Below are 25909 nucleotides of genomic sequence, written 5' to 3'. Positions count from 1 at the left end.
CAATGCAGGCTCGGGATACAATTTTGGGGTTCCAACGCACTCAAGTGGTGTCCCGAATTCAACTCGGAACTGTTCTCGGTTGTTATCGAGGTGAAGGAGCGTCTTCTACATGTTGACAGTTGGAGGAGCACATGGATGAGAACAACCAGAAAATGCACTTCACTGAGGCTCATACTGCAGTGGCCCTAGTTCTCTAATTCTTCTTCAGCTCTCAATTTTGTTTCTTCTGGGCTTGCGTATGTACAAATTGCAGGCCCATTTGCTCCCCAACTGAATATCGTTACCCTAACACCTTTGACGTTTACTGCTACCCCATCTTGTATGACTCTGCATTCCAAAGGAAGGGGCATCATTCGCGTCGAGGTAGGCGCGGAGATGTTGAGACGGTTGCTGCCATGTAGGGGTGTGCTGCGTTCAGCTACGGGTTCTGGACGCCAAGCATTACACGAGCTCGGTACTCATGATTTCTCGGACTGTTTTCCCCCTTGGCGTTTATCATAAAAAGATCAAGCACGAGAGATGGTAAAATTTGGCACACGTAAAAGGCAAGTGGGAAAGGCCCGTATCTTTGTATATTTCACGATACTCCCCTTCACACTGCAGACCAATGCGGGCATATTCAAGACTGTAACACAACGGACAAGAGAGTGCAGTTCCCCTCGCCATCCAGGTTCATAGTCTCTATCTGCGCTATAGAAAGCGCCACCCCTTCACAGCCTGCTCCCGAATTCCTAGTCCATATTCGTAGCACCGGCGACGACGCCGACAATGTTGTAGCGCTTGGAGAAGAAGGTGATCCAGTCATCGAGAACGCCCTTTTCTTTTTCGCTCAGTGTTGACCAGTCAGCAACAACATCTTCGGGTTTTGTTGAGGTCATGCCAAGGGCGCGAGAGGCGTCCTTGCCGGTGAAGACTGCAGTGGTGAGTGAGAATGTGTCAGCGAGCTGTACGAACCATATCGGGCCAGTTCAAATCGGATTTGAATTCGGTACGTTGTTATAGCAGGAATTTTCATTTTGAGGGGGACTTTGGAGCACGCCTGCAGCTTGCAGGTAGAGTTACTTACCGTGGTAGGCCTTGCCAGGCAGATACGAGGAATTACCAGTTACATCGTAGACTTTGCCCTATACTCAATGTATAAGATTTTGAATGAAGGTCTTTTTTTGGAAATAGAAGCATACCTTGATGGCGACATAGATCTTGTCGCTATCGACACCTATGAGAGCGCCTCAATTAGCAACTGCCCCTCCGTGGATGAGTAGTGGTTCAGCCTCGCCGGCTCTAAAAATTCCAGAAACGTGAAAGAAATTCTCCTATGTTTCAAGGTTTTTTCGTTGATTCTCCCATCCTAACACCTGGCCGGCTTCGCCCGTCTCGCGGCAAAGATACCGGTTATCGCGGGGCTTGTCTCATGACGTACCGTTGCACTTGGCCAGCTCCTCCAAGGTAATGGGGTCATCTTTTGGGGGGTTGAGCTGCACAGGCTCTTTGGGTTCGAATTTTCCGGCCATTTTGCGAAATGTGAGCTTCTACAAACGTGCTGCACTGTGTTTTGTATAATTTGAGCTCGTGATGATGGCATCGCCAAGCCGAGGGAGCTTCCCCCACCATTTAGTCCTCGGCCCGCAATTTTTGGGTGGTTGCGCACAGGCCAACCAATCCGAACTCGTCAGCTTGCTAGCCAGCCGTCATTCTTTTCTTGGTGCAAAAAAAAGAACCAAGCTTTACCATCAAGCCCATTGGCTAGAGAAACGCGCGCCCAGCTATAGAACCAAGGAGGTGTATCCGTCAACATGTCTGCATTTGCAGTCGCGTCCATGCGACGAACTCCAGGGCAATGTCTGCAGCGTACAACGGCTGGGCTGCCATCAGTCCACATCGCACCGGGGAGGTCGAGTGCCCGTTTTCGCGCCGTCGCTTCGCTGCCGTCGCCGCGTCAAAGATATCAATCGACAAAGGGAGGGGACGGATCACAGAACAATACACCACAACAGAACAAGCCGCAAAAGGTGACCTTTCGCCAATTCGCTGGGCGCGCCCTGGGCGCCGGACTGAGAAACCTCACGTTCGCTCTGAGTCCGAAGGGTATTAAGCAGGCATACAAGGACTCACCTGGATCAACCTCTTTCGCTGTCATTCTGTGAGTCCCCCTTAGCTGCTGCACGGAATAGAGCACCGGACTTGGCTAATTGCAGCTCACAGGCTTCTCATCACTGCCGGAATCAGCGCCGTTGCGCTGAGAAGGTTCTACAACCACTTCTACAACAATAAATTGAGCAGATACCCCGAACCCGTTGCCAACACCCTCAGACAAGCAATATACTACAGCAATTACGCTCCCGATCCCGAGCGCGCTCTCAAATTCTACAAAAAGGCAATGCAGCAGTGCGCCGAGATCGGGCTGGACCCGTTCTCGGACGAAGTGCTCGGCATTCGCATCCAGGTGTCTGCCTGGCTTCAACAGCTAGAAAACTACACCTCGAGCGGCGAGGTGCTCGAATCGGTGTTGGCCGACTGCAAGAAATGGGTCGACGTGATGGAGAAGTCTGTGAAAGAGGGCCAGGTGGACAAGAACGGCCACTACATCGATTCCTCAAATTTGGCTGATGTAAAGGAGCCCAGTGGCGAGGCTGTTGAAACTGCTACCAACAGTGCATCGTCGGCTAAAGATGAAGAGGCGGAAGCTCCACGCGAGACGCTTTGGCGCAAAAGGGAGCGACTCTTGGCTACCTCGGTAAAAACTGCCGTCGCGTTGGGAGAATTGTATGCCGACGAACACGTTCTGAAGCCAGAGAAGGCGACGGAGCACTTTGTATGGGCCGTTGAAACGACCCTCAAAGAATTAAAGCGCCGCAGGACCGAAGGGAAGCAGCCGGGTGAGGAAACCTGGCTCACTCCAAATGAAGTCGGCGGTGCAATGGAGTCTCTTGGGCGAGACTACGAGCGCAAGTCGCAGTTTCACCTTGCGATTCCGTTATTCTTCCAAGCGCTCCGCCTGTGCGAGGTTCCATGCCATCGCGCCGTCGTCATGAACAACCTGGCAGCGTCCTTTGCTCAGATTCCCGCTTCATTCCTGACAGGCGCCCTATCCGAGGGGCTAAAGGATATTGAGAGCACTGAAATGCCCAAAACTCGATCAGAATGCCTCGAGGCCGCGGAGAACTGGGCAAAGAACGCATACATGCACGGCAACGACGTCAAGGGTGACGAGCGCACGGCAGAATGTGACGAGGCGTGCGCCGTAGCCCTGTGCAACTGGGCTGACGTGGCTGCCATGCTTGGCAAAACCGGCGTGGCCAGGAAAAAGTATGAACAGAGTATCGAATTGAGCAACAAGCTCGAATTCACGGACGGAGCCAAGCAGGCGGCGGACGGGCTGAAAAGGCTTGACAAGACCTCCAACTAGGAGAAACGAATGCGCCAGGAATGTGCCAGGAATGTGCCAATCGTTGCATTCGCAGGTTATGAGCTGGGAAGTTGAGCAACAAGAAATATCAATGTTCAACGGTGCAGGACCCGGCCGTGTGTATTGGAAATACCAGGTAGAATGAGACACCCGCCACGCAACAAGATCAGGATGCGGTTGACTGATGCGCAAATGTACAAATACAGACACAATATCCAACTGCCATAATACCCTACTCTTTCGTCTTACTGGAATTGACTTGTAAGCCGGATGCGCCGCGACACTATGAGTTCCTGGGGAAATGTCCGTATCGTTATCAACTCAAATTCAAGTGTTGGCCATAGTTGTCCTCAATAAAGTTCGACCAGCTCTGCCGGGCTGTCATGGAAGAAGGTCTGACCTGATCTGTTAATCTTTATGCTTCATTCTTGTCAAAGTCAACCTTGTGACCATCCCATGCATGATGTCATTGTGCAACTGCCTCGTTTCTGTAGTAAAGTCGATGAGATCGAGATTGACGAGCTTGGCTACAAGCACCGCCATTGAATAAGAAAAAAAGCCCTGTCTTTGTGTATGTTTTTTTGTTCCTTGCTCATACATGTTCACAGACTTGGGAAGCACGCGGTTCGATACGACGATGCAAAACTTTGGACTCAACACCTTGAACGACTACACCTTTATGCCAGAGGCCTGGTGGGCAATGTCATAATTATTAGACTGATACATGAAACACAATAAAGACAAAGAGCACAACATTCGCTAAATAGTGCACGTGTCCGCACAGCAATAGTCATCTGCAATGTGAATAGATATCAAAGCCCAACGCCATCAGAAACTCCGACAAGTTCATCATAAAGTCACCCAGTCACCAGCCACTACCTCAATGAGCCTTTGAGCACAAATTGCCACAAAGAACCATGATTATACCATCCTTGGACGCTTCGTTTCAAGACCATCTGGCCCCGCACTACTAACCTCCACAAGTCCGTTGGGCGGCCTTTCACTCAGTGGCACCCGCGGCGCGTTGCCCTCCCCCTGCCCAAGCGGTCTCTTCATCGTCGGCGGCTTGTACGAGTTCCTGTTCGCCAGTGGGCTCGGGGGACCTCCCGGCGCCCCGATCCTGCGCGCCATGTCCAGGCTAGGGTTGATGGCGTGTCCCTTTGCGGCATGTCCACCAGGGCCAACCAAACCACCACCGCCATGCGGTCCTCCTGCTGCCGACGGTCGACTAGGAGTGGCGGCCGACGATCCTCCAGTCTGGCTGGGCGCCGGGACGTGCTGTCCAGAACGTGATAATGGTTTCGATGACGAATGGTCGATGCCGGGCGTCTTTCGTATTGAGGGGCTTTCGGCCTTGGGATTGAAGAGCTGTTGCTTATGGGGCGGGATGCTTGCGCCTTGAGTCGCATCTGTTGTGACGGCCCGTGCCGAAAAAAATGCAGCTACCGGCTCTTCTGCTGGAGGACCTTGAGGCGCCACCGGTGCACCAGGGCCTGCTGTTTGTCTTTGATGTTGGGGGTTCGGGGTCTGAGGTGGTTGTTGGCGTTGAATGGTGTGCGCTGCAGTTTTATGGGATTGTTGCTGGTGTGATTGCTGTCTTGTCTGCGGCCCTGCAGGCGCAGCTGTGACTGGCAGTACAACCTCATCAGGATGACCCTCCTCAGACACGCAAAAGTCTGCCTCGTCGAATTCTAGCATGAAGGGTCAGTCAGCGCCGCTGCCATGTCATCGACTGTCATATATGGAATCTCCATTGTACTGATTGAGTCCCATTCTTTTGTTTAAATTCAGGTTGCAGGGACTTACCGCCGAGAAAGTCCTCAAATGACTCTGAAGCTTCTGCTTTGGCTGCCGCTGCCGCTGATGCAAACGACGGATCAGAACTAGACCCTGACGCTGATGCGGCCGTCGCAGCCTCTGGCGTTGTATATATGACTGGCGCGTCCTTCTTAACAAAATCTGCATGCCGGTGTAAATTATCCTGGGCAAACTTTTTGACAGGTTGCGCTTTCAGCTTGGTCACCTGCTTGACATAGTCCTGGTCATATATGCAGTTGCCCAGAACATTGCCAAAGCTGCGCAGTGTGCGCTTCAAGGCATCCGTGGTGCCCTCCTTCTTAGCCTTTTCAAAGGCCATGGCCTTTCCGCGCGCATTCTCAATGGAGCCATAGCCGATATCTTCGTGGTAGGTGCCGTCACGCAGCGTGATGCGCACAATTACGCTCAGCCCAATATTGACACGCTGCGTCTGGGGGTTCTCATCGGCAAAGTCGACCTGGATGTTTTGGATGGACGAGGACCAGCCGTTGAAGCCAAATATTTCGTTGGCCAAGTTGATGCACTTCTCGGCTGTCAGGTAGTGCACGCGTGTGCCGCCGGGGCCAGCGCGCGAGGAAATGTATTCGGGGCCGAGCTGCTTGTCGAGGCGGACCGATATGGTGGCAATTTCTTTGGCGGTCCACTCTGAAATGCGAGGCCGCGGTTCCTCATATGGGTTGGCCCATGCCTTATGCTGGTCGCCTGGCCTGCAAAAGGTAAATAAGTCAGCGTGTGAGTAGGACAAGTGAATAGCAGTAATGTAATGCGTTCGCGGCGGACGTGGTGCGGGACGTACGCAGGCATGTTATGAGTTAAATGAAAAACACAGCATCAAGAATTATTATTGAGCGTAATCGAAGAGTTGACTGAATACCCAGACAGTGCAAACGGTATTTTGGCCGCTGCCGTGTCGTTGGTCGATAATCGCGGTTGTTGCAAGTAGTCGCGTTCACGTCGTCGTGCGCCTTGACAGGTAAACACGTGAGTGGACTCTGAGTGGCGGCCGACGGTACGTACCGCCACCTCTCGACTCGGGCCCGGTGAGTTAAATATCCACCCAGCACCACGACAAAGCATTGAGAGATGGAATGATGCTCTGTTTATTTGGCACATTGTGCTGCATGGTCCAATGCATCTAGAATTTCTTACTAAGAATGTTTTGGCGAGTACTTACAGAGCCATTGTATTTATAGTCTCATAGAAGAGAGCTCTACCAAGTCTGTGCTATTTACGCCTCCTCAAGTGACAAAGGAAAGGAAATAATAAGCCAACAACAATCCACAAACAAAAAAGCAGAAAAGGCAGTTCCTGGAAAGAAACCGACTGTTTCCCGAAATGGGAAAAGAATCATACCGAAAATCAAACGCCGGTAACATCCCGTAATGCGCAGAAAAGTAAGTCCAGAATGTCTATGCTAGTGTTCATGATGCCAAATGAAATCTCATTAAGTGTGTCGTGTCATGCATGCCGCTGGTGCCATATCAAATGTGCCCTTATCTGCTTGGTATCTTTATGTGACGGCCATTATGTGCTATAAATTCGGTGTTTTGCAGATCGGTATCTTGTTTACCAGGGCCCGACCCGCACGGGTGAGCCGTAAGCGCCGGACATAAGTTGGTTGAGAATGGAGTTTTGCTCATTGGGGGGTTGGTTGGGCGAAGCACCCATCCAACCAACGCTGCTGGTCATGGCGGAGATGGCCTCAGCCAATCGGCCGCCGGACTGCTCATTGTGTCTGTTGAGAGCCTGGTCCCAGCCGTCGGAGTGGAGGTTGAAGCCGCCAGCTCGCTTGCCAGCCTCGTTCATGACAAGGGCCCAGGCTTTGGAGATGTCGTCGTAAGCACCGTCCTTGTGGTGGCGATAGGTTTGAGGCTCCCAGTCGGGCAGTTGGTGAATCAGTTTGGTGGCCTGGTCCAGGAACTCTAGGGACTTGGTTGGCTGCGTCTCAGTGGGAGGCAGAAATTGGGGCGTAAAGTCGGCAATGGCATCGACAAGAGCTATCAGTGTTTCCTTCACCCGAAAATATGTATACTCGGCGCTGCTGTTCCCGTAAGGGATGGAGCCGTTGAGTTTATCCTGATAACGACGCAAGACTTGAAGAGCAGCATCGACAGAGGGTCGAGGGGCCTGCGTGACGACTTCGTGACCGATCTGAGGGTGCGTCTCGCATATTCTTTCGAGGACAGTGCGAAGTTGGTCGGTATCAAGAGTTTCAAGGAGTCTGGGCAAGTTGAGAGGCCGACCGGTTATCTCGTTGGATCGTACTTTCTTTGACGGTCTGGCAATGCTTCGTGGCTGAACGGCTGGGGAATTGACGGGCGACATATTCTCGTCGCCATCACCGTCCTCGTCGGCTTTTCGTTTACGGTTGGCCATGTTGTGAAAGGGGGATTCTTGGGTTTTTATTGTTAGTATCAACGTCGGACCCATGGGGAATGAGTGCACGGGCGGAGACGGAAGGCATGGCTGGCACGGAGAGAAGGAACAAGACTAACGAGATCGCTGAGGAGACTGTCGAGGACTTTCGTGGTGGTGGGGAAATACAGACGGCTGCGGTGATAGGAGAATGTTCATGGTGCAGCGATGATGACGACGACGGGGTAGCCACTGAGGTTCGGGGCTGCGCTTGCGTTGACGATGTGCTTGAGTTCGGGGTGTGAGGAGCGGCGAGGCAGCGACAGGGGATGAGCGTGAGCTTCTCGCCTCAGCTCCTCGGTGCGGACAAACGATGAGAATGAAACACTGCGGTGATGGAATGGCAGCGGGCACTGGTGAGTCTGTCGACAGTTGCCGGACGGAACAAAGAGCGGAGAGGGAGAAGAAAAAGGGCTGAAAAGGCTGGCGACCAAGGGCAACAGGATTGGTTTGTGAGAGGCTTTTTGCAGTGGAGCAGCGTGGTTTGCCGCGGTGACAATTGGACGAGCGGACGCTGAAAAGCCACTGCGCAGCGACTCACAGCGCTCGAGGGGCATGGTAATAAAAGTTCTGGGGCAGCCAAGGCCCAAGGCACACGTGACGGCCTAACTTGTATTAAAAGGCTAAAGCAGGTGGCAGGCTATTTACTAACCAGTACAAATCGAGGCAAGAAAGGGTTGTTCATCGCACGCTAAATTTATGATCTTCATGTGTCTACTCAGTACTCCGTAACCAGCTAGTTATACCCAAGTACCTCGTCGATACTTGCCCAGTCAATTGCTCTGGACTGAGCTAAAAAGCAAGCTATTCAGCCGAGACTTCCCCCCGCCCCTCCGGCGGCTACAAGTTCACGGCAGTTGCTCTGGCGTCAATTCAGCGCTGCAGCCACTGTGGCTCACTGTGGCTCGCCATGACATTCATCGTGGTCACCCCAGCCAGCATCCCTCCAGATCCCCTCTCGGTCTCATCTCGCTCAAGACTGACAGTCACATCTGGAATACACTCGGAGAAGTTGTGCATATCATATACCGACCAAAAAGGTAGCTCTCTGAATACCAACCAGCCACGCTTACTCGGCCCGTCTGTAATACCAGCCACTGTCATGAGGCTACATCAGTCGCAACCCTCGCGGCTCACTTTGCTCAAATATGTCACTAGGTTGTCTTCATCACACTCACAATCCCGTCGGTAACATCGCTTGCAGGTTCAGGACCAGTGGCCGAATGACTAATAAAGAATACGGTGTTACCTCTGCAAAAATACAGGAGGGTCCGACAAAAAACGTACAGCACCCGGAGTTCGCTGGTCGTCACCGACCCAGCTACTACTCAGGCGCTCGAGTGGTTATCGCTCGGAGATCAGACGGGATCCAGATTTGGCACTCGGCTATGGCCGTACATGTTGTGAGGCTGCCGTATGATTAGTTATGAAGGGAACGCTGGTCCATGTGGCGGCCGAGCGGTCCATGTGGAAGAGCACACTGTTGATGTTGAACCGGTGTGAAGATGTGCTGGGGAGGGAGGACCTTCGAATCAGTACATGTAGCCGCTTCGAGTTAAACCCATGATTAGCAACCTATCGACGGCTTTTCCCGGGGTCTGTATTCAATGCCTTGAGACCCCGGAAAGTTCTTGCTTGACTTGCGCTAAGAACAGCCGCCTGAAAGCCGTAGTTCCTATTTATGCTACTAATTGTCGAGGATTATACTCTTTGGGGCTCGATCGGGCCATATATGTGTAAGAGCACGCAAATTCCTCAGATTTTTAAAAACTGCCAGTTTGACTTCGGTGCTACTCAGCCCCGTGGCCTCCACCAATTCGCCGAACATAACAAAAAAGGAACAAGATTCTCGGTGAGAAAGTCCTAGGCGTGAGGAGCCTTGTGTGGGGGGGGAGTCTGAAGTGCGGCGTTCCATTACTATTCTTACAGCCGTGCAGTACTAAGAAAGCCACTCATGTTTTAATAATTCTGCAGCAGACTTTCGCGCCATCGGGTCAATTGCCAGCATGCTTTTGATGAAATCGATGAAGCTACCAATTTCAGTATCTGGCATATCATCAGGTTTGATTAACGGCTTCACTTTGCCGTTGAGCAAGCGCTCAAGGCTCGTTGCCTTGAGGTTAGGAATCCGAATCAGTTTCCCTGAATTTTCAAATACGTTAGCAAAGAAGCCAAGCACTACGACACATATGGGGATAATACCTTGCTCATCAAAAAGATCTGCGGAGTGCCGCCCCTTCTTAAGCAGGCTCGACGGAAACGGGCCGAGGATTTCGACAATTCTTGCCAAATGGTCATCCTCGGCGGTCCATGTTCCCCTTTCCGATGCATTTCCAGAGAAGAGAACTATACCTTGAACAAATTCCACAACCTGTATACCAGGCCAAGAAAATTAGTATTTACCATGCTTGGACCTTTGGTTATTCTCACGAGGCATCCAAGACTCCATATATCAACAGCAGTATCCCATGGAGCGCCGATGGTGACTTCAGGTGCCCTCAGCGCGAATGACTGAATTAGATCTGACAGATGTTTTTCCCGCCAGGAGGCTAAGGAAGGACAAGTCAGTACGATTATTCGGCTATAAACGTTGACATTCACGTACAAACGCCAAAGTCAATTATTCTAACATGCAGAGAGGCTATGTCGGAGACGAGCGGTGTCGTGATTACCTCCCGAAGTGGGACTATCGCACCATCCTGGCGTTCGTCCGTTCGTGGAGGGACAGATTCGAGGTACTTCGAAATGGTCTCGTTTGGGTTTTCCAACTCTAGCAGTATGTTCGTTGGCTTGAGGTCTATTTGCTAAATTAGTGATAAACCAAGTCGGTTCCTCTGTGATGTGTAACGCCACACCTGTATGAATTATGCCGCACTCTCTGTGAAGAAAATCCAGCCCCATTAAAAGCTGTCTCGCGATTTCTTTCACTGCCTTTACAGGTAACCTTCCATCTTTGTATTTGGCGGTTTGAAAGTCGAGATGATGCCCTAGCACGTCGAATACAAGGCAAACATGGTCTCCATTGGGCCCTTTGTGGTTGAATTGTTCAAGGAGATGCAGTAGGTTTTTGTGGCCTTTATGAGAGCTTCTCCGAGACACCTCCGAGATACTCGAGAGGTTTTCACGCTCAAAAATATCGTGAGAGCCGCCATAGCAAGCAGCCCTTAGCAGTTTTAGCGCCACATATCGCTGGCATCTGCGACATTAGCAACCTGATTTGACTCAACAGCAGGCGACCTACTTCGAGTCTCTGGCAAGCCAAACTGTGGAATACTGTCCGTGTCCTAATTTTCTCAGGACAGTGTATCGCTTGTTATTAAAGGTATCGCCTAGCGATACAGGATGAAACCCTCCAGGTCTATAAATATCAGGCTCTTCTAGGAATCGTCGAGAATTAACCGGCGTCGATGCTGGAATCCGCCATAGCGGCGCAGAGAGTTTCGAACATCGACCGCGAACATTTGCTAGGGTTGCTTTGATCAAGTTGATCAGATTTCTGACATGCTGGATTGTCTTGTTGATCGCGTCACATTGTATGTCAAGGACACGCGAGCACACGTGAGCGGTGTAACATTGATCCGCCTCTCCCTCACCCGCGAGCACAATTGCTCTCAGCAGCAATCCTCAATTGTCCTCTGATGAAAGCTATCAGAGCGTGCATAGACGATATCTATACAAGTAGTCGAAAAAGCGTCTGGAGGCAGAGACGGCGACAAAAAGGGTCATGACACGAACAACTTGGAAGACGTGGGGTCGCTAAATTTTAATAGTTACCTAACGGCTAACGGATAGTCTACAAGTCAATGGACGGATGTTGCCGCGGAAATGAAACAGTGGCACAAGTAAGTTGGCACACTTCCTACGAGTATTGATTGACTATAGATAGCATAGCCAAGAAGGCATTGCTTTCGGTCTCAAACCCGATTTTAGTAAAATAGGAATCTTCAAAAAAAAATTGTTTGGTCAGAAGGGCTATACAGTGAGCTGGCAGCTATTTTTGGCCACCCTTGTCTGCTAATGCTATAAAGCACTATTCATGTACAGTAGATTATGCAACCCTGAGCCCCAGTTGGCTGCCTCCTTGTGATTGGTCTACCTTAATTGCCCGCGTGCTGTCTCTTTCTGTCGCTCAAGGATTTATTAGTATATCAGTAGTATTCCAGTAGTGATGACGACAAGCCACATCGCCGGTTCAGACACGCTGGAGCCAAGTAGAAAAGGCAGTGGACTGGAGGGCAAACCTGCATCTACAGGTGCTGCAAGACCAGTGTTGCTAGTGATTGGCTGAGTCGACCAGGATTGGCTTTTTGCATTCTTGTCAAAATGTCAAAAGCCTTACAATTACCAGGCATCCAGGCATCCAGGCACCAAGACAAACCAGGACCTCTCCATATCCGTTTTGTGGCTGGACAAAGGAGCTGCGCCTGTTGAGCGGGGTTCCAGTTGTCAATGTGACAATGGCATTGCAAAGGACAAGTTAAAATCAGCCTTGGCGACAAAAGATGGTGTGAGTCGACTCCACCCCCCTTGTTGCAGTTGGGCAGATGGATGATCGGCGTCTTTATTTAGGCACTTTGAACAACCGCGATGACCCGGAACCCATCGCAACTTGCAAGATAATCCGACAACACACGTAAGATTTTCTATTCTTGGGGGCCGCGCATCGGATCGTGGCGAAGCAACGCCAGTGCTTACTTTCGACTGCCGTGAAGAAAAGAAAAAATTAATGAACTTGGTGGTAGAGTCTCACACAGTCTCCAACAATTTGCCATGAAACAAGGATTAAAATGGCGGGAAGGAGCAAAGAACCCTGTACCCCGGACATCCACATTATCAGCATTCTTCCCCAATTGCATTCTCCATGACGTGTTGGCGGATGGGTGACATGGTACGTACTTTTCTTAAACACTTATCAATTTCCTCTATTTAATGCTGCCAATTCCTCGTTGAGGTTCATTGTCAATCCGTCTCATTCCAATCGCCCAATCGCCCAAGATCAGATAAACCCCGTTCTTCACGTTACACAATATGCGTCACACTAGTACCATCGCTCTGGCCATTGCCCAGTTCGTCCTTGCCACCCATGCGCAAGTCGACTTGGACATGGGCGACGTGCCCACGGCCTGCCAGACAATCTGCAGACCGATTGGCACCCTCTCGGACCGTTGCGACGTCGACCTGCGCAGCGACAACGACCGCGACGAGCATCTCCTCCAGAACCAGTGCATCTGCACCAACAAGAGCTTCGACGTCGGCAAGATTGCCGCTCTCTGCGCGGACTGCATGCACCAGACCAGGAACAACGGGCGTGGCGGCGACAACCGCGCCGACAGCGACGATCTCAGGGGTACGTGGCCGAGCACTAGATATATCTCGGCAATCAATAGCTAATTTAAGTCTGCCATCTAGACATTGACGAGCTTCTGTCCGTGTGCGGCTTCCCCAGCACCACATACAACTCGGCAGCCACCAGCGAGGTAGCCAGCGTCACGGTCGATGTCACTCGTCCCACCGACGTCAGCCAGCTCACCACCACAATCAATCGCTCTCTCCCTGCCACCGGAGGTGCTGGTGGCGGCAGCAGTGCCACGGCCACCCCAAGTGCCTCGCGGAACAGCAGCAGCGGCTCTACAACTCTGACTTCTCAGTCTTCTGCCACAGCGGCGCAGACCTCTGGCAGTCGCGGTTCCTCCTCCCAGTCCGCCAGCGCCTCAAGCTCCAGCGCTGCTACTTCATCGACGACCGGCAACGCCGCTGCGGCTGTGACGGCCCAAGCAGCCTACGCTGTCGGTGGCTTGATTGCTGCAGCTTACCTTCTGGGTTAAATATGTACACACCCGTGATGGCTTTACTCGATGGTGTACTGTTAAGAATATTTGATACTGCAGCACTTTCGCTGTCATTCTCCTTTATGTATCACGAATTTATGGGTTCATGTAATTGGTCTCTGTCATTTACTCTACTACAAGTTTACTATATTTACTTGATGAGAGATGCTAGTATACTTTTATTCCGTCACCCTTGCTATTCAATTGGTGTCTGAACATTCCAGGAATTTTGCGACTTTATTTCTTATGTGAGATGTATGGCACGCTACGTGCTTCGAGTTAGTTGGCTTACTTGTACAGTGAACCAGCGGTAAGCAGCAGCCGGTTTCCGCCATATTAATAATACCATTTGATCCACCCCACTACCAGCACCTAGCTGACTTTGACCCTTAATGAATATTGAAAAGCGATTCAAGATGAGTTTTGCGAACTGTTAGCATGGACGGATACTGCATCATGGGATCAGCCACATGTTCTGGTACCGCCACAACAGTTGCCCCTACGCCACACTTGATAGCCTAACGCGCAGTAGTGTTGAGTCTGGCCATAAATGTGCAATTGGGATTTGACAGTATAATGAGATTTGTACATGTCTATTTGAGAGCTCTCATTACTTTAATTCAATACAGAAAGAAGTGACTATCAAGCTATCAATGGCGCAAGTGGTGGTCGAGGTGCTCGAGGACCCTTCCCACGATAAGCCTTATCGGCACCGGACCCAGAAAAATTTCTGCCAAAGTGCTTGAACTTGCGGGTTATCAGCCGGCATATTCTACAGAGGGCATATCAACTGCATATAGAAGTCCTTTCAGCTCACGGTCGATTTCTGCGTTGATACAATGTCATCCGACGACAAGGAAATGTCCCCCGTGGACGCCTCGCCCGAGACAAATTCTGCCAAGCGCAAGGCCGATGTCGAGGAGATTGAAGTCGACTTGGCGGCACCCGAGCCGCCGTCGAAGCGCGCCCGTCGTGCGATGAAGAAGGGCAAGAGCGCGACATCGAAAGCGAAAAAGGACAACGACAACAACGACCTCGAAGAAGAAGAGACGACGAACAAGGATAAAAAGGACGACAAGGCGGCGCGCTCGGAGCACGGCGTCTGGATCGGCAACCTGCGCTTCACCGTGACGCCGCAGGAGCTGCGCCAGTGGCTCATTGACAACTCGGGCGGCGTCCTCACCAGCGAGATGATTACGCGCGTCAAGCTGCCGCTGTCCAAGACGCCCGGCCGCGACAAGAGCGAGCCGGCCACCAACAAGGGCTTCGCGTACGTCGATTTCTCCGACATTGGCGGCAAGGTCGCCGCCGTTGCGCTGTCAGAGACGGAGTGGCACGGCCGCCGGCTGCTGATCAAGGACTCGACGTCGTTTGAGGGCCGCCCGAAGAAGGAGCCCGAGGCGAAAGAGGACGACAGAAAAGGCGGCGCCAAGAAGCCCGCCGTGGACCCCAATGCCAGTCGCAAAATCTTTGTCGGCAACATGAGCTTCAAGACGACCGAGGACGATTTGCGGCGCAACTTTGAAAAGTGCGGCGAGATTGAGTGGGCTAAGATTGCGACGTTTGAAGACACGGGCAAGTGCAAGGGCTACGGCTGGGTCAAGTTTAAAGAGGCCGAAGCTGCCGCGTGGGCCGTCAAGGGCTTTGTCAAGATCAAGGAGGCTGTCGAGACGGAGGACGATTTCCGGGACGACAGCGGCGGCGACGACGACGACGATGACGATGGTGATGATGGTGATGATGGTGATGAAAAGGACGAGGACGCGGACAAGCCCAAAAAGAAGCGCGGCCAGCAGCAGAAGCAGCAAAAACAGTTCAAGACGCGCAAGTGGTACGTGAACCGCATGCTCGGCCGTGAGCTCAAGCTCGAGCTGGCCGAGGACGACCAGTCGCGCTACAGGAAGCGCTTCGGCAAGGACAGACCGGCCAACGCGGCCGGACAGCGCGGGCCGCGCCAGGATGGTGGCGACGGGAGACGGCACGAGCACAAAAAGGCAGAGACGGCAGAGGATATTCAGACGGCGCGGCTGATGGGCAGGGTGGTTGAGCATACGGGTTCCAAGGTGACGTTTGATTGAAGAGAGTTGGTAATGATTTTTTTTTATAAAATGTTCTACGATTTTTGAGCGATTTCAAAAGTATCAAGTTAGCATATGAAGGAGAAAAATTGTCATGACTGGGAACTGGATTAGCAATGGGGAGTGTAGCTCATCCGCATTGACTGGGCCGAGGATGTATACCTCAATCAACAGCGTACATTGTTTGGTGCAATATACTGTTAGGCAACATTCATTTGGTCGCTGTCACCGGGAATCATCTCTGTAATTTTATTAAACTTTAGTCAGATTTGCGCTCGACGCAACCAAACAACATGTTCATAGTAGGTAGCCTCTCTTCACGCTAGCACTGCGATCAACACAGGACGCGCTGCCGGTGGTCAGGGTGGAGAGAAGGACGAGGGAAATTACACTACGTCCAGGGCGTTGAGGTCGGTTCATTACGGACAGATTGCGAGGTTCAGTGTAATTCTCAAAATGTATAAATAGCAAGCGCGCTCATATATTCGAAAAAAAGATTGTACAACTAATAGATTTAGGAAGATTACAAGTTAATGACAGGAATGATGTGCATTCGAAAGAAAAGGGAAAATTCTGATAGAAAGAGCACAAATATTCGAGGCCGTCAGTCGCGAGAGTTTCACAAGTTTTCATCACACGTTTCTTCATTTGAAAGCGTTTCTGTCGTGCCACTTCACAAATCAGTCACATCGACGTTCACGTTTCATGCTCGGCTCAACATGAGCGGCACCATGGCCGTCTGGCTGTCCATTGTGCACCGGTCCTCGAGCACAAAGTCGCTGTTGCCCGTGTAGTAGTAGCTTCCGCTGCCGGCGACGAGGTCCCTGCCCGCCATCAACCGACACGCCGCTACCGCGCCATTGCTGGGCCCCGCGCTGTCATGACCGTAGTGACCGCTGACGCCATCACTCGGCTTGTGCTTTTTGAAGAACTCGCGCGTCAGCTTCGTCATGACAGCCTCCTTGGCGCGCTGCAAGGCGCTGACGCGCGCTGCCGCGTCCTCGGCGAGCAGCCGGTGCGCCTCCTCCTGCTCTAGGTTGCGCTGCACGGCGGTGATGCCGTCGTCGTCGTCGCCGACGCCAGGCGACACCGCGGCGTGCCGCGCGTGGGGGTCGTAGACTGTTGGCTGGAGGAGCACCGGCTGCGGCTCCGAGGAGAGGATAGGCGGCGATATGAACGGGTCGGAGAGGGTGACGGGGGCTACGTGAATCGTCTCGAGCGACAACTTGCGCTGCGACGACGATGACGACGACGACGAATGTGATGGGCGTCGAAACAGGCGCATAGGGGATAAAGACGACGGCTGAGACGAGGAAGAGTGCGAGCGTGGCAGGGGGGGCGGCGGCGGCGGCTTCGACTTGTGGTCCGGCTCGCTAGCGCTTCTGCTGTGCTTGCGCTTGCTGCGGTGGTGATCTTGGTCATGGCCACGGTGGTTGTGCTTGGAGCGCTTCTTCTTCCTGATCCTCGTGGTGAAGCCCGTGCTCTCCTCGCGCGTGCCCGCAGCCGCCATCTCCACGGTTAGCTCCTCCTCCATGACCGTCTTTTCGTCATCATCGTCGTCATCGAAGCCGTAGGCACCAAAATCCATGTCGAGCAGTTCGCGACCGACAGCCGCGACTGCTGCGCTGAGGCTGGGCAGCTCGTCGTCGGCGCTCTCGCTCGTCGCCAGGCTGCAGCGGCTCGGTGCGCGGACGAGGCCGCTGTGCGACCACTTGTGCTCCTCGCTGACGGGCGCGAGCGCGTCGTCCCAGCGGCCATTATCCGCCAGGGAGACGTTTTCAAAGTCGTACTCCTTGACCGTCGCCTGATGGGCGTCGATGAGGCGGCGCAGCTGCGGCGCGTTCATGGCCGTGTTCCGGATTTGTAGGTACCGCAGCGCGGGCATGTGGATGGGCGCGCGCGGGGGTCGCACGGGTAGCGGCGACATGGGCGAGGTGACCTCGTGGAAGAGTTTGCGGGAGGCGCGCGGCGGCGCAAAGAGCGGATCGGCCGCGAGGGCGATAGGACATGGACCCCTGGCACCAATCCAGGAAAAGGAGAGCTTCTCGAGCTGCGGCGCCAGCCCGCGGATGTAGTCGTCAATGATCTTGAGATGGTCAAGCCCCGGCGAGGCACTATTGTGAAAGTCCCACGCCTCGACAGACAGGTGCAGCTTGCGAATCTGCTTCCAGCGGCGGCCGGCCGACGGCACGCTACCGATGCCGTTGACGTGGCGCAGGTAGCTGAGCGCCGCGGGGTGCAGCGACGAGAGGGACAGCTTGTGCAGGTTGGTCAGCGGGGCACGCTCGACGGCGATGCGCAGGCTGATGAGGGCGTAGTCGACGATATCGCGGCGGTAGCGCTCCGCCGGGTTCTGGCCGGGGCAGCGGACCGTCAGGTGGCGGATGCGGGCGAAGTGGCCCAGCACTTGGATGAAGCTGGGCACGTTGGTTGCGGCGTGGAATAGCGGCGGGTACTGCTGGGTGAGGATGTCGCCGAGCTCGGTGTTCGCGTACTTGGGCCGCGTGAGCGCTGAGCCCATGCTCGTGTGCGGCGTGTACAAGAAGGAAATCTCCTGGCCCGTCTGCGGGTGTACGAGCGGCGGAAGAAAGGTCGCGTCCGAGTGCGGCAGGTAAAAGGTGAGGTGCTCGACGTGGTGCCCGATGCGGCCGAGGGCGGCCACGCGACACGGCTTGGTGAAGGCGCTCGCGGTAAAGGTGACGTGGATACGGGTAAAGAGGCGCTTGGTGAGCAGGTTGCAGCAGGCCGAGGATGACTGCCGCACGGCGCAGGCGTCGCCGGTGGAGAGGTGTGCGAAGAGGCCGTCCTGGATGCGGTCGCTTCTCAAGAGGGCGAGAAACTGCTGTTCTGTAGATGCCATATCGTTCTCATTGGGTGGGCTGAATAGGGCAGTGGGAGGGTGAATATAGCCAATGGGACTTTCTAGGGTGATTGAGAATAGAGCGATCAATAGTATGCAAGTGCTGTTGGTGATGTTGATGTTGGGGTGATTGAGAGGTGAGAGCAAGTCGGTGTTGGTCGAGTCAACGCCGGATATCAACGCTGAGTATTGACAAGTGTCGTCACAACAAACGTGAAAGAACAAAGGAACAAGGCCACAAGAAGTGGCCGCCCGAAAAGGGAAGCGGCCGGTCGGTATATATCCCGACCACGTCCCTCAACTGATTGAAGTCTTCCTCCCATCTCCCCCGTCTGCGCAAGCAACTTTCCCTGCACAATCTTCCTTGCACCAACCTGCATCAGGTTACATGCAGCCACACACCTCAAAAGCTAAGCTTATTCCACGGCTAACACGCCACGAAACGAAACAGTCTGCATAGTGACCGGGGGGGCAAAGCTCTTCTTCAGTATCCGTGGCCTGGGACGAACTAGCAGTAGGCTTGTAGAAGGAGAGCTCGCGCGAGCTTCGCGCATCTACTGGCTCGCGATGCGCTCTTCCCGCACCGCAGGGCATGAAATGCAGCATCGTCGCCGCGGAGACTGGCCATTGAATGGTCGGTGAGCAAAGCACGAAGAAACCTCGTGCAGTAGTCTGCGCAGTGTAAGTGGCCCTCGATGGCCAATCAGCTCGGCGGGGAACACTGGGGCCAGAGACCTTGGCTTCGCACGTTTCCTTTTTTTTTTCTCCGTGCGTAGTTACAGGGGCTTGTCGAGAAGCTGCCTGCCATCCTACGGGACGCTTCCGAATGTGGTCGTTGCGCGGCGTGTGAGTGGAGGTTGCAGAAGGAACAGAGCAAAGAAAAAGGGCCCGCGATGCGTTTGGGTGTCGCCTTCGCGTTGGCAGCCAATCATAAGCGCGCATCTCGACGCGGGGCCGGGTGGGAAGTCGCGTGTATCAGATCGCGGATCGCGCCGCGCGTGGCGCCTTGCGGCCAACCTTGCGCAAGAAGAAAACCCCCGCTGCAGCCGATTCTCTCAAAAGTTCAGTCTTGTTCAGGGCGGGGAAAAGGTAACCAAGGAATGTTGCGGAAGACGGCAGTTGATGCCCTGCCATGACCCGACGACACCCCCTCTTTTGCCACAACGCCGTCGTGATAGCCAGTGAGGCAGCCAGGGGTGCGAGCCATTTCGAGACAAATATGCACACCTTTGCTTCTCATCACATTCATCCTTCTTGATTGACAGTTTCCCAGGCACGCCGCATTTTCAACCAAGAATCCTGGTCCAGAGGAGGCCCTTTGCTAGCACTGCATGGCCACGTTGTAGCGTTCGTGACCGTGGCTGATTGTGCTGCCAGCCGCAACTGGCCAAAAAGTGAAACCTCATGCGAGGATTCAATCAACTTTCAATCACTTCTTTCAAGCGACTGGACTCAAAACAAGCCCGAAGAGAAAAACTCGACTATACATGCAACGCAACTGGGTGAGGTCATGGGCTCTTATATACTTTTACTTGCCCGGGTCGGCGCATCACGGCCACATAAGCCGCAGGAAAACAAGCTCACCACGCTGCAGCCACATATAGCCTTTGCGGAACACGCGGTTGCTCTACCCACCAGTCCATTCGCATCATGACCAAAGGCTCTGCGAAAAGGATGACGTGGAGCCAGACATCCTGCTCATATTGGCGCAGCTAATAATCCACAGCAAAGACTTGCAGCACGCAACATTTGGACTCGTATATCGAAAATATAATATAGCCAATTGTATTTGGTAAATGCTCTTGGGTATCGTGATTTCGTTCTAGATAGCGTCCTTTTTGCCCCTCTTCTACACGCCATGTTAAATGATGATAATGATACACGCCGTCTGCGCCTTTTCGAACACGCAATCATCGCCGTCCCCGTCCTCTGCCACCTCCGCCTCCACCTCCACCTCCGCGTCCCCCGCGGCCACGCGGAGGACCACCCCGTCCACGGCTATAGCCGCCACGGCGTGCATCTCCCTTGGGCGGAGGAGGCGGAGGTCCCCGGTTGTTCCGCGCAGCTGGCGGCTTCGGAGGCAGTGAAGGTGGTGGCCCGCGCTCGTTTCTGCCGTAGCTGGTTGTGCCTGGAGGTGGAGGATACCCCGACGGAGGGAGGGGTGGAGGAGGGCCTGGTGGCAAGGGCGGCTGCACGGCGTTACCTCCCAGCGTAGGCATCTGGATGTTGGTCGACATTTGCATGCGGCCCAGCGGCGGCCGTTGCTGTCGCGGTGCTGCTCTGTGGCTGAGTAGGTCCATATCAGAGTCATCGCTCTCCGAATAGTGCACATTAATGGCCCGTGAGGGAGGACCGCGTGGCATCTTGGCCTGCTGGCGGCCCTTCTTTGGTTTCGCACCAAGGTGCACACTAGCGGCCTCCTCAATGGACTCATTGCCGCAATTTGGATCTATGAAACGATCGCGATTTCGTAGTGTCCATGACGGATTGAATGGTCGACTGCCCTTTTGCGAACAGTCAGACGCAAAATGGTTCCGTGAGCCACACACCGCACAGGATGCCTGGATAGCAATTACAGGCAGCACGACATCACCTTCGGCGTGAAATGATCGCCAAGGCTCTGTGCATTCGCCTTCGAGGTGATGTTCCATCCCGCAGTATGCACAGGCCAAGCCCTCATCCTTGGTGAGGGCCAGCTTTTCCACGCAGGATGAAGTGTCGTGGCCAAGTTGTCGGCATTTGTCGCATCTAGCCTGGATGGCTTGGCAGGCAAATTGCCAGTGACCAGTTTCTCCGCAGAATTTACATTTCGTGTGGCTGCATGCGTCAGAGACGTGGCCTTTGCGGCCACACAAAACACACATGTCGGCCGCATTCTCCGCGGAAGGAAAGTATCGACGTTGCTCCGTTGTTGGTCCTCCTTTGGGAACCGAGTCGCCATTCGTTGCGGTAACAACAACATTATTTGCGTGGCCGTTTGTCTGCTGGCCATTCGCCACCTGTGCCGCCTCACTTGGCTCGTATTCCGGCGAGTCGGCGACTTGGCCCTCTTCGCTGTCGTCTGCCTTCGTTGCCAGTGCAGGAGGTGGTGGCTTTGCGGATGCGATGACGTTGTCAATCTGGCCCGATTCTTCCATGGCGCGAACAGTCTGCTTGGCCGTTCTCTTCTTTGGCGGTTTCAGGCCACTGTGCACGTCAACGTATTGGCAAAATGCGGACACAATCGTTGGGGGCTTGATGTCGGCCAGTGACTTGAAATTGATTGTGCACAGAACGGTTGACCAGTCCAAGACGCGTTCGCACCAGGAACCCTCCTTCTTCTGCGACAGCGCCGGCAGCTTCAAGCTGACAGAGTCAGTTGTAAACAGCGGCGGGTCCGAGGGAACGAACGACTTGGCTGCTGGCTGGCCGCCTGATTGCCCGGATTGACTGCCAATAGACTTTGGAAGACTCTCCTCTATTTCGCCTTCCTCGGAAGCTTTGCTTGGATTGCTGCTGAGCGATGGGCGGCTGAACTTGGGGCGCTTGGATGTGTGAGAGGGTTGGTCGTCCTGGCCGTCGGGGCCATCGACATCAGATAATGATCTCTTTCCAATCTGGCTGTTCTCTTCTTCACTGTCGCTTCCCCCCATGCTAATAACATCGCCGGGTATTTGTTCTTCCGCGGCCATCTAGAATGTGATGCTGCAGGTGGCAGTGGCTCATGTGACGTTGATACACTGAGGTTTGCGCCGCGAATGAATCAGAGGTCAATGCGCCGGCTGTGTTGCGGTTCAACCGGATGCACGACAGTGGTGGGATTTGGAACCGGAATCAATAACAAGGCAAGACGGGAAGAGCAAGGTAGCACGTCCTGATTGTACGAGTACATATGCGACTGTCGTAACACCAGCCCAAAAAAAAGGCGACGCGAAGAATATCATGGTCGAATCAGCGCAAAATTGAAGGCTCCACTATTAAATAGTAAAAGCTAGAACCGACCGAGTAGCAGCAGTAAAATGCCGGCAGCGGGGCCAGGTTTTCCCGAGCCGATACGCTGAAATTGCGGCAACTCGTATTCGAGAAGACTGGCCTCGGCTTTTACCACTTTTATTGTCATGTAGATTTAGATGCCGCGCGAGGGAGCAAACCGCTGGCCCGATCCAAGCAAGCTTTGCCTGGAATTTTGAGTGAGTGCCTGAAAATGGTGTCAATTTCTGGTTCAAGATGTCAAAAGAACTTGGCAAGGGGGATTCTGTCGTCCTCAGCAAATAGCCATGAGACCATCAAATAGTTAGGATGAGAGCTGCCTTACATTTGGGTTAATCATCTCGATTATGAGCTCCACCTTTATTTGGCTTTGCAAGGGGGGGCCAAAAGGGCTGACGAGTCGACGATGAGCTTGAACGGGCTACTCAACAAATAATATTTAGTCAGGAGATGGGGAGAACGTGAATGCCAAGAAACTTGTTCTTGAGCTGGTTGGTGTTTTGCAGATTAGAGATGAATCACGTGGCATTTTCCCTTGGCATATCGAGCCAAGTCGGACAAAGTATTAAGCTGCATTGTCAAATTCATTTGATGCCTCACGGGTAGTTGGCACAATGTTGGCGTCGCCGGCGCAATGGAGCACTGCCAGCTATGTACATAGGAGGGATTTACAGAGCAAAAAGACATGCAGTAGCAACAGCAATAACAAGCTTTCTGGCCCCCTCCTGGGTGCATCCGGGGGGCGGCAGCACTCATGCTACCTCTCAGTCTCAATCTAGTGGGTGAAGGCTGGCGCATGTGTGATGTGCTGGTGCATGGAAGCGAGAAAGAGGCGCAAATGGCTGTGTGGTGCCTCGGGCAAAATACTTGGTAGAATCGACATACGTGCGTTAGTCTACGATTCTCGTTTGCACATTCTACTGTGTGTTTGCTTGCAAAATTTATCGAATTGGCATCAAAACGAGGGCCGCCGTTGTCTCCAACGTGGCCTTAACTGACATTTTTTATGAAGAGAGTCAGTGTGCGACAGTTGATGTGGCTGCTGGCGAGGTTCTAGACGGGGCCCATCTCCACTAGCGTCCAGTTGAGGTTTACAGCGCCACCTACCTATCACTACCAGAGGACTGCTTCGTAGAAATACAGTGCGGCAGTGCTGCACAAGCGTAGACCGTCCGATGGCATTGGCTCTTGGCCCTTGCTCTTAACCGACGACCCTTTCTTTTTTTCTCTTCTCACTGTCCTTGTACTGACACATATAATCATTGTCAATATTTATTACGGCCCCCGCTCCTTTTAGCCCATTTATCAAACCATCTATCATAACGCAGCCACCCACAAACCACTGTTCGACAAGAGTCCCTGCGCTAGTTCCGGTGCAAGCTCCCGTCCCTGCTGCCTCCTGAGGCTCCTACTGGCTGCCTGCCCACTACTGCCCACTACTGCCCCGTACAGCTTGTTTCCTGTCACAAGGCCGACTCGCCACACGCAAGCCTCCTCTTGCCTCAACATCGACCATTACTTTTCTTTGGTTCATTCGTTTTCTCTTCCGCATTCTTCTTTACCGAATCTTCTTTCCATCTCCATCAACATTATCCCACAAAGGACTTGTGTCCATTAGCCTCCCGCTTCACATCACGCCCGCGCTCCCGACATACCGGATTCTCCTCGAACCCATTCCCGAATACGGCTCTGACGAAATACGACTGGCCAATTGCCTCGTCCATTCACCGATAGCTAGAGTGGAATCTGAGCTATTGCCTACTCTCCGAGTCCCGCCAGTTCACTGGGTTACTCGACATCACCGTTGGCTACACATTTTCCCTCCACCACCCCAGGCTCGCTCGAGAGTCCTTCGTTTCGTTCTCTCACGTCGGGAACGACCCACGAGACTCTCATTCGCGGCTTGCGCAGTTCCCAGTTCAAACCGCCAAGCTGGCTTCTCCGACTCTTCTTCAGCCCACCGTCTCTTACGACGCTAGGACGAACCCCCCTCGCTCTGGTAGCACCTACCTCGACATGGACGATAAGAACCTCGGTCGTCGCAGACGCTCCAGCAGCATCCTTCAGGTCTATCACGAACCCCCAGAGACGCTCGAGCAAATCTCTGACCAGGCTGCCCTTCCCAATCTCAATGCAAACTGGACCAACGCAAAGGGTACGCCAAATTTACCTCCCCCCATCACCCCCCGATTCGCCTTGACACGCTCGCATACTGACTGCCTCTATAGGAGCGTGGACCATTCATTTCGTTTTGATAGCATGTCTCAAGATCTTTTACGATGTCATTCCCGGAGTCTCGCAGGAGACATCGTGGACGCTGACCAACATTACCTACATGGTCGGCTCTTACATCATGTTTCACTATGTTCGAGGAGTCCCCTTCGAATTCAATAGTGGCGCCTTCGATAACCTCAACATGTGGGAGCAAATCGACAACGGTGCTCAGTACACGCCCACCAAAAAGTTTCTACTTAGTGTCCCTATTGTGCTCTTTCTCCTGAGTACCCATTATACGCACTACGACCTTGCCTACTTTATCATCAACTTCTTGGCCGTCTTGGCCGTCATTATCCCCAAGCTTCCCTTTGTAAGTGGCTCTCGACCGTATTGTGTGTCGTATCTTGGCCTGCTCTGCGGAAACGGGCCATGCTGCACCTCTCTGCGTGGCGCAAAACCTTGTCAGTCATGAAAGCTAACGTGTATGCAGAGCCATCGCATGCGCTTTGGCCTCTTCTCAGGTCTCCCCGAAGACGAGTAAAGTTGACATTGGTGTCAAGGGTCTTTACTGGCAGCGTGTCAAAAGATTGTAATTCGAGTTGGTTCGGCTGGCAAGGAACCGTGGCGATGGGGGACACGGGGAGTTGAAAGAGGGCATTTACATATAGCGAGCATTATCCTTTTTGTGGCTTTTTTTCTCCACTAGAAGAATTTTTCCATCTATCATGCTTTACTCGCTCATCTGTGTTATTAGCGTCTTTTATGTGTCTAGCTCCTTCTCCTGGATTCGTAGCGCAAGCTTGTTCACGCGTTCAACCTGCCGGTGCTGTTTTGAGAGGAGTGACGACTGACGCGCATGCGAGATTTGGTCAATATGGTTGGTTGGCACGCGAAGATTTAATGTTTTTTCTCATGTTGAGACTTGGGCTAGGCAAGAGCAAGCTTTCTCCGTGCCTGGCCGACGCCACCTAGCCGTCGGCCAAGATGAGGGCGTCATTCATAAGGTTGTTGGCCTCTAGCTGTTGGTTTCCAGCCACCTGGGTGACAAGACTGATGGCCGCTTGCTCACCAGCTCACCACCGAAAAGCGGCCAACAGTTTTGTCACCCGCGTGCCAGCCACCTATGCCAAACTTAATTGACGTGTGGCTTGCTGTTGGCCGGGCGCCGGGTGTTTATGTGATGCGCGCCGGTCCATCCTAGCCGCGCTGAGGCGAAATCTCTTGTGTGAGATGGCGGGCTAGGCGGTGATGGCGTCCAAGACGAAAGAGTCTAGGTCATGCCATCTGCATATTGTTGGCTGGTATATGGAGATCTAAC

At 53.3% G+C, this 25909-nt stretch overlaps 8 protein-coding genes across 8 annotated transcripts; 4 read left to right on the top strand and 4 right to left on the bottom strand.

Annotated features, from left to right (window-relative positions):
- Positions 1–731: 731 nt before the first annotated feature.
- Positions 732–1511, bottom strand: BBA_06119 (cytochrome b5-like Heme/Steroid binding domain-containing protein; the record flags this gene model as incomplete). The annotated part of the gene is made up of 4 exons (XM_008601216.1): positions 732–913; positions 1067–1124; positions 1182–1216; positions 1421–1511. The coding sequence occupies 4 exons, from the start codon at positions 1509–1511 to the stop codon at positions 732–734; spliced, it is 366 nt and encodes a 121-aa protein (XP_008599438.1).
- Positions 1512–1793: 282 nt separating this feature from the next.
- BBA_06118 (TPR domain-containing protein) lies at positions 1794–3406 on the top strand (the record flags this gene model as incomplete). Its single annotated transcript, XM_008601215.1, has 2 exons — positions 1794–2140; positions 2203–3406. The coding sequence occupies 2 exons, from the start codon at positions 1794–1796 to the stop codon at positions 3404–3406; spliced, it is 1551 nt and encodes a 516-aa protein (XP_008599437.1).
- Positions 3407–4075: 669 nt separating this feature from the next.
- On the bottom strand, positions 4076–7798 carry BBA_06117 (Sts1 protein; the record flags this gene model as incomplete). The annotated part of the gene is made up of 5 exons (XM_008601214.1): positions 4076–4096; positions 4382–5097; positions 5213–5931; positions 6795–7617; positions 7720–7798. 5 exons carry the CDS (start codon positions 7796–7798, stop codon positions 4076–4078), a joined length of 2358 nt encoding a protein of 785 aa, XP_008599436.1.
- Positions 7799–12667: 4869 nt separating this feature from the next.
- On the top strand, positions 12668–13464 carry BBA_06116 (CAP22 protein; the record flags this gene model as incomplete). Its single annotated transcript, XM_008601213.1, has 2 exons — positions 12668–12986; positions 13049–13464. The coding sequence occupies 2 exons, from the start codon at positions 12668–12670 to the stop codon at positions 13462–13464; spliced, it is 735 nt and encodes a 244-aa protein (XP_008599435.1).
- Positions 13465–14306: 842 nt separating this feature from the next.
- BBA_06115 (RNA recognition domain-containing protein) lies at positions 14307–15545 on the top strand (the record flags this gene model as incomplete). Its single annotated transcript, XM_008601212.1, has 1 exon — positions 14307–15545. One exon carries the CDS (start codon positions 14307–14309, stop codon positions 15543–15545), a length of 1239 nt encoding a protein of 412 aa, XP_008599434.1.
- A 703-nt stretch (positions 15546–16248) lies between these two features.
- Positions 16249–18405, bottom strand: BBA_06114 (uncharacterized protein; the record flags this gene model as incomplete). The annotated part of the gene is made up of 1 exon (XM_008601211.1): positions 16249–18405. One exon carries the CDS (start codon positions 18403–18405, stop codon positions 16249–16251), a length of 2157 nt encoding a protein of 718 aa, XP_008599433.1.
- Positions 18406–20315: 1910 nt separating this feature from the next.
- BBA_06113 (zinc knuckle domain-containing protein) lies at positions 20316–22076 on the bottom strand (the record flags this gene model as incomplete). The annotated part of the gene is made up of 1 exon (XM_008601210.1): positions 20316–22076. The coding sequence occupies one exon, from the start codon at positions 22074–22076 to the stop codon at positions 20316–20318; it is 1761 nt and encodes a 586-aa protein (XP_008599432.1).
- Positions 22077–24390: 2314 nt separating this feature from the next.
- Positions 24391–25132, top strand: BBA_06112 (protein ORM1; the record flags this gene model as incomplete). Its single annotated transcript, XM_008601209.1, has 3 exons — positions 24391–24529; positions 24603–24961; positions 25082–25132. The coding sequence occupies 3 exons, from the start codon at positions 24391–24393 to the stop codon at positions 25130–25132; spliced, it is 549 nt and encodes a 182-aa protein (XP_008599431.1).
- Between the last annotated feature and the right edge of the window lie 777 nt (positions 25133–25909).

Source organism: Beauveria bassiana, assembly GCF_000280675.1.
Source record: "Beauveria bassiana ARSEF 2860 unplaced genomic scaffold BBA_S00017, whole genome shotgun sequence".
NCBI classification, from domain to species: Eukaryota; Fungi; Ascomycota; class Sordariomycetes; order Hypocreales; family Cordycipitaceae; genus Beauveria; species Beauveria bassiana.
The sequence above is the reverse complement of the archived record's forward strand: the minus strand, read 5'-3'. Positions and strand labels throughout refer to the sequence as shown.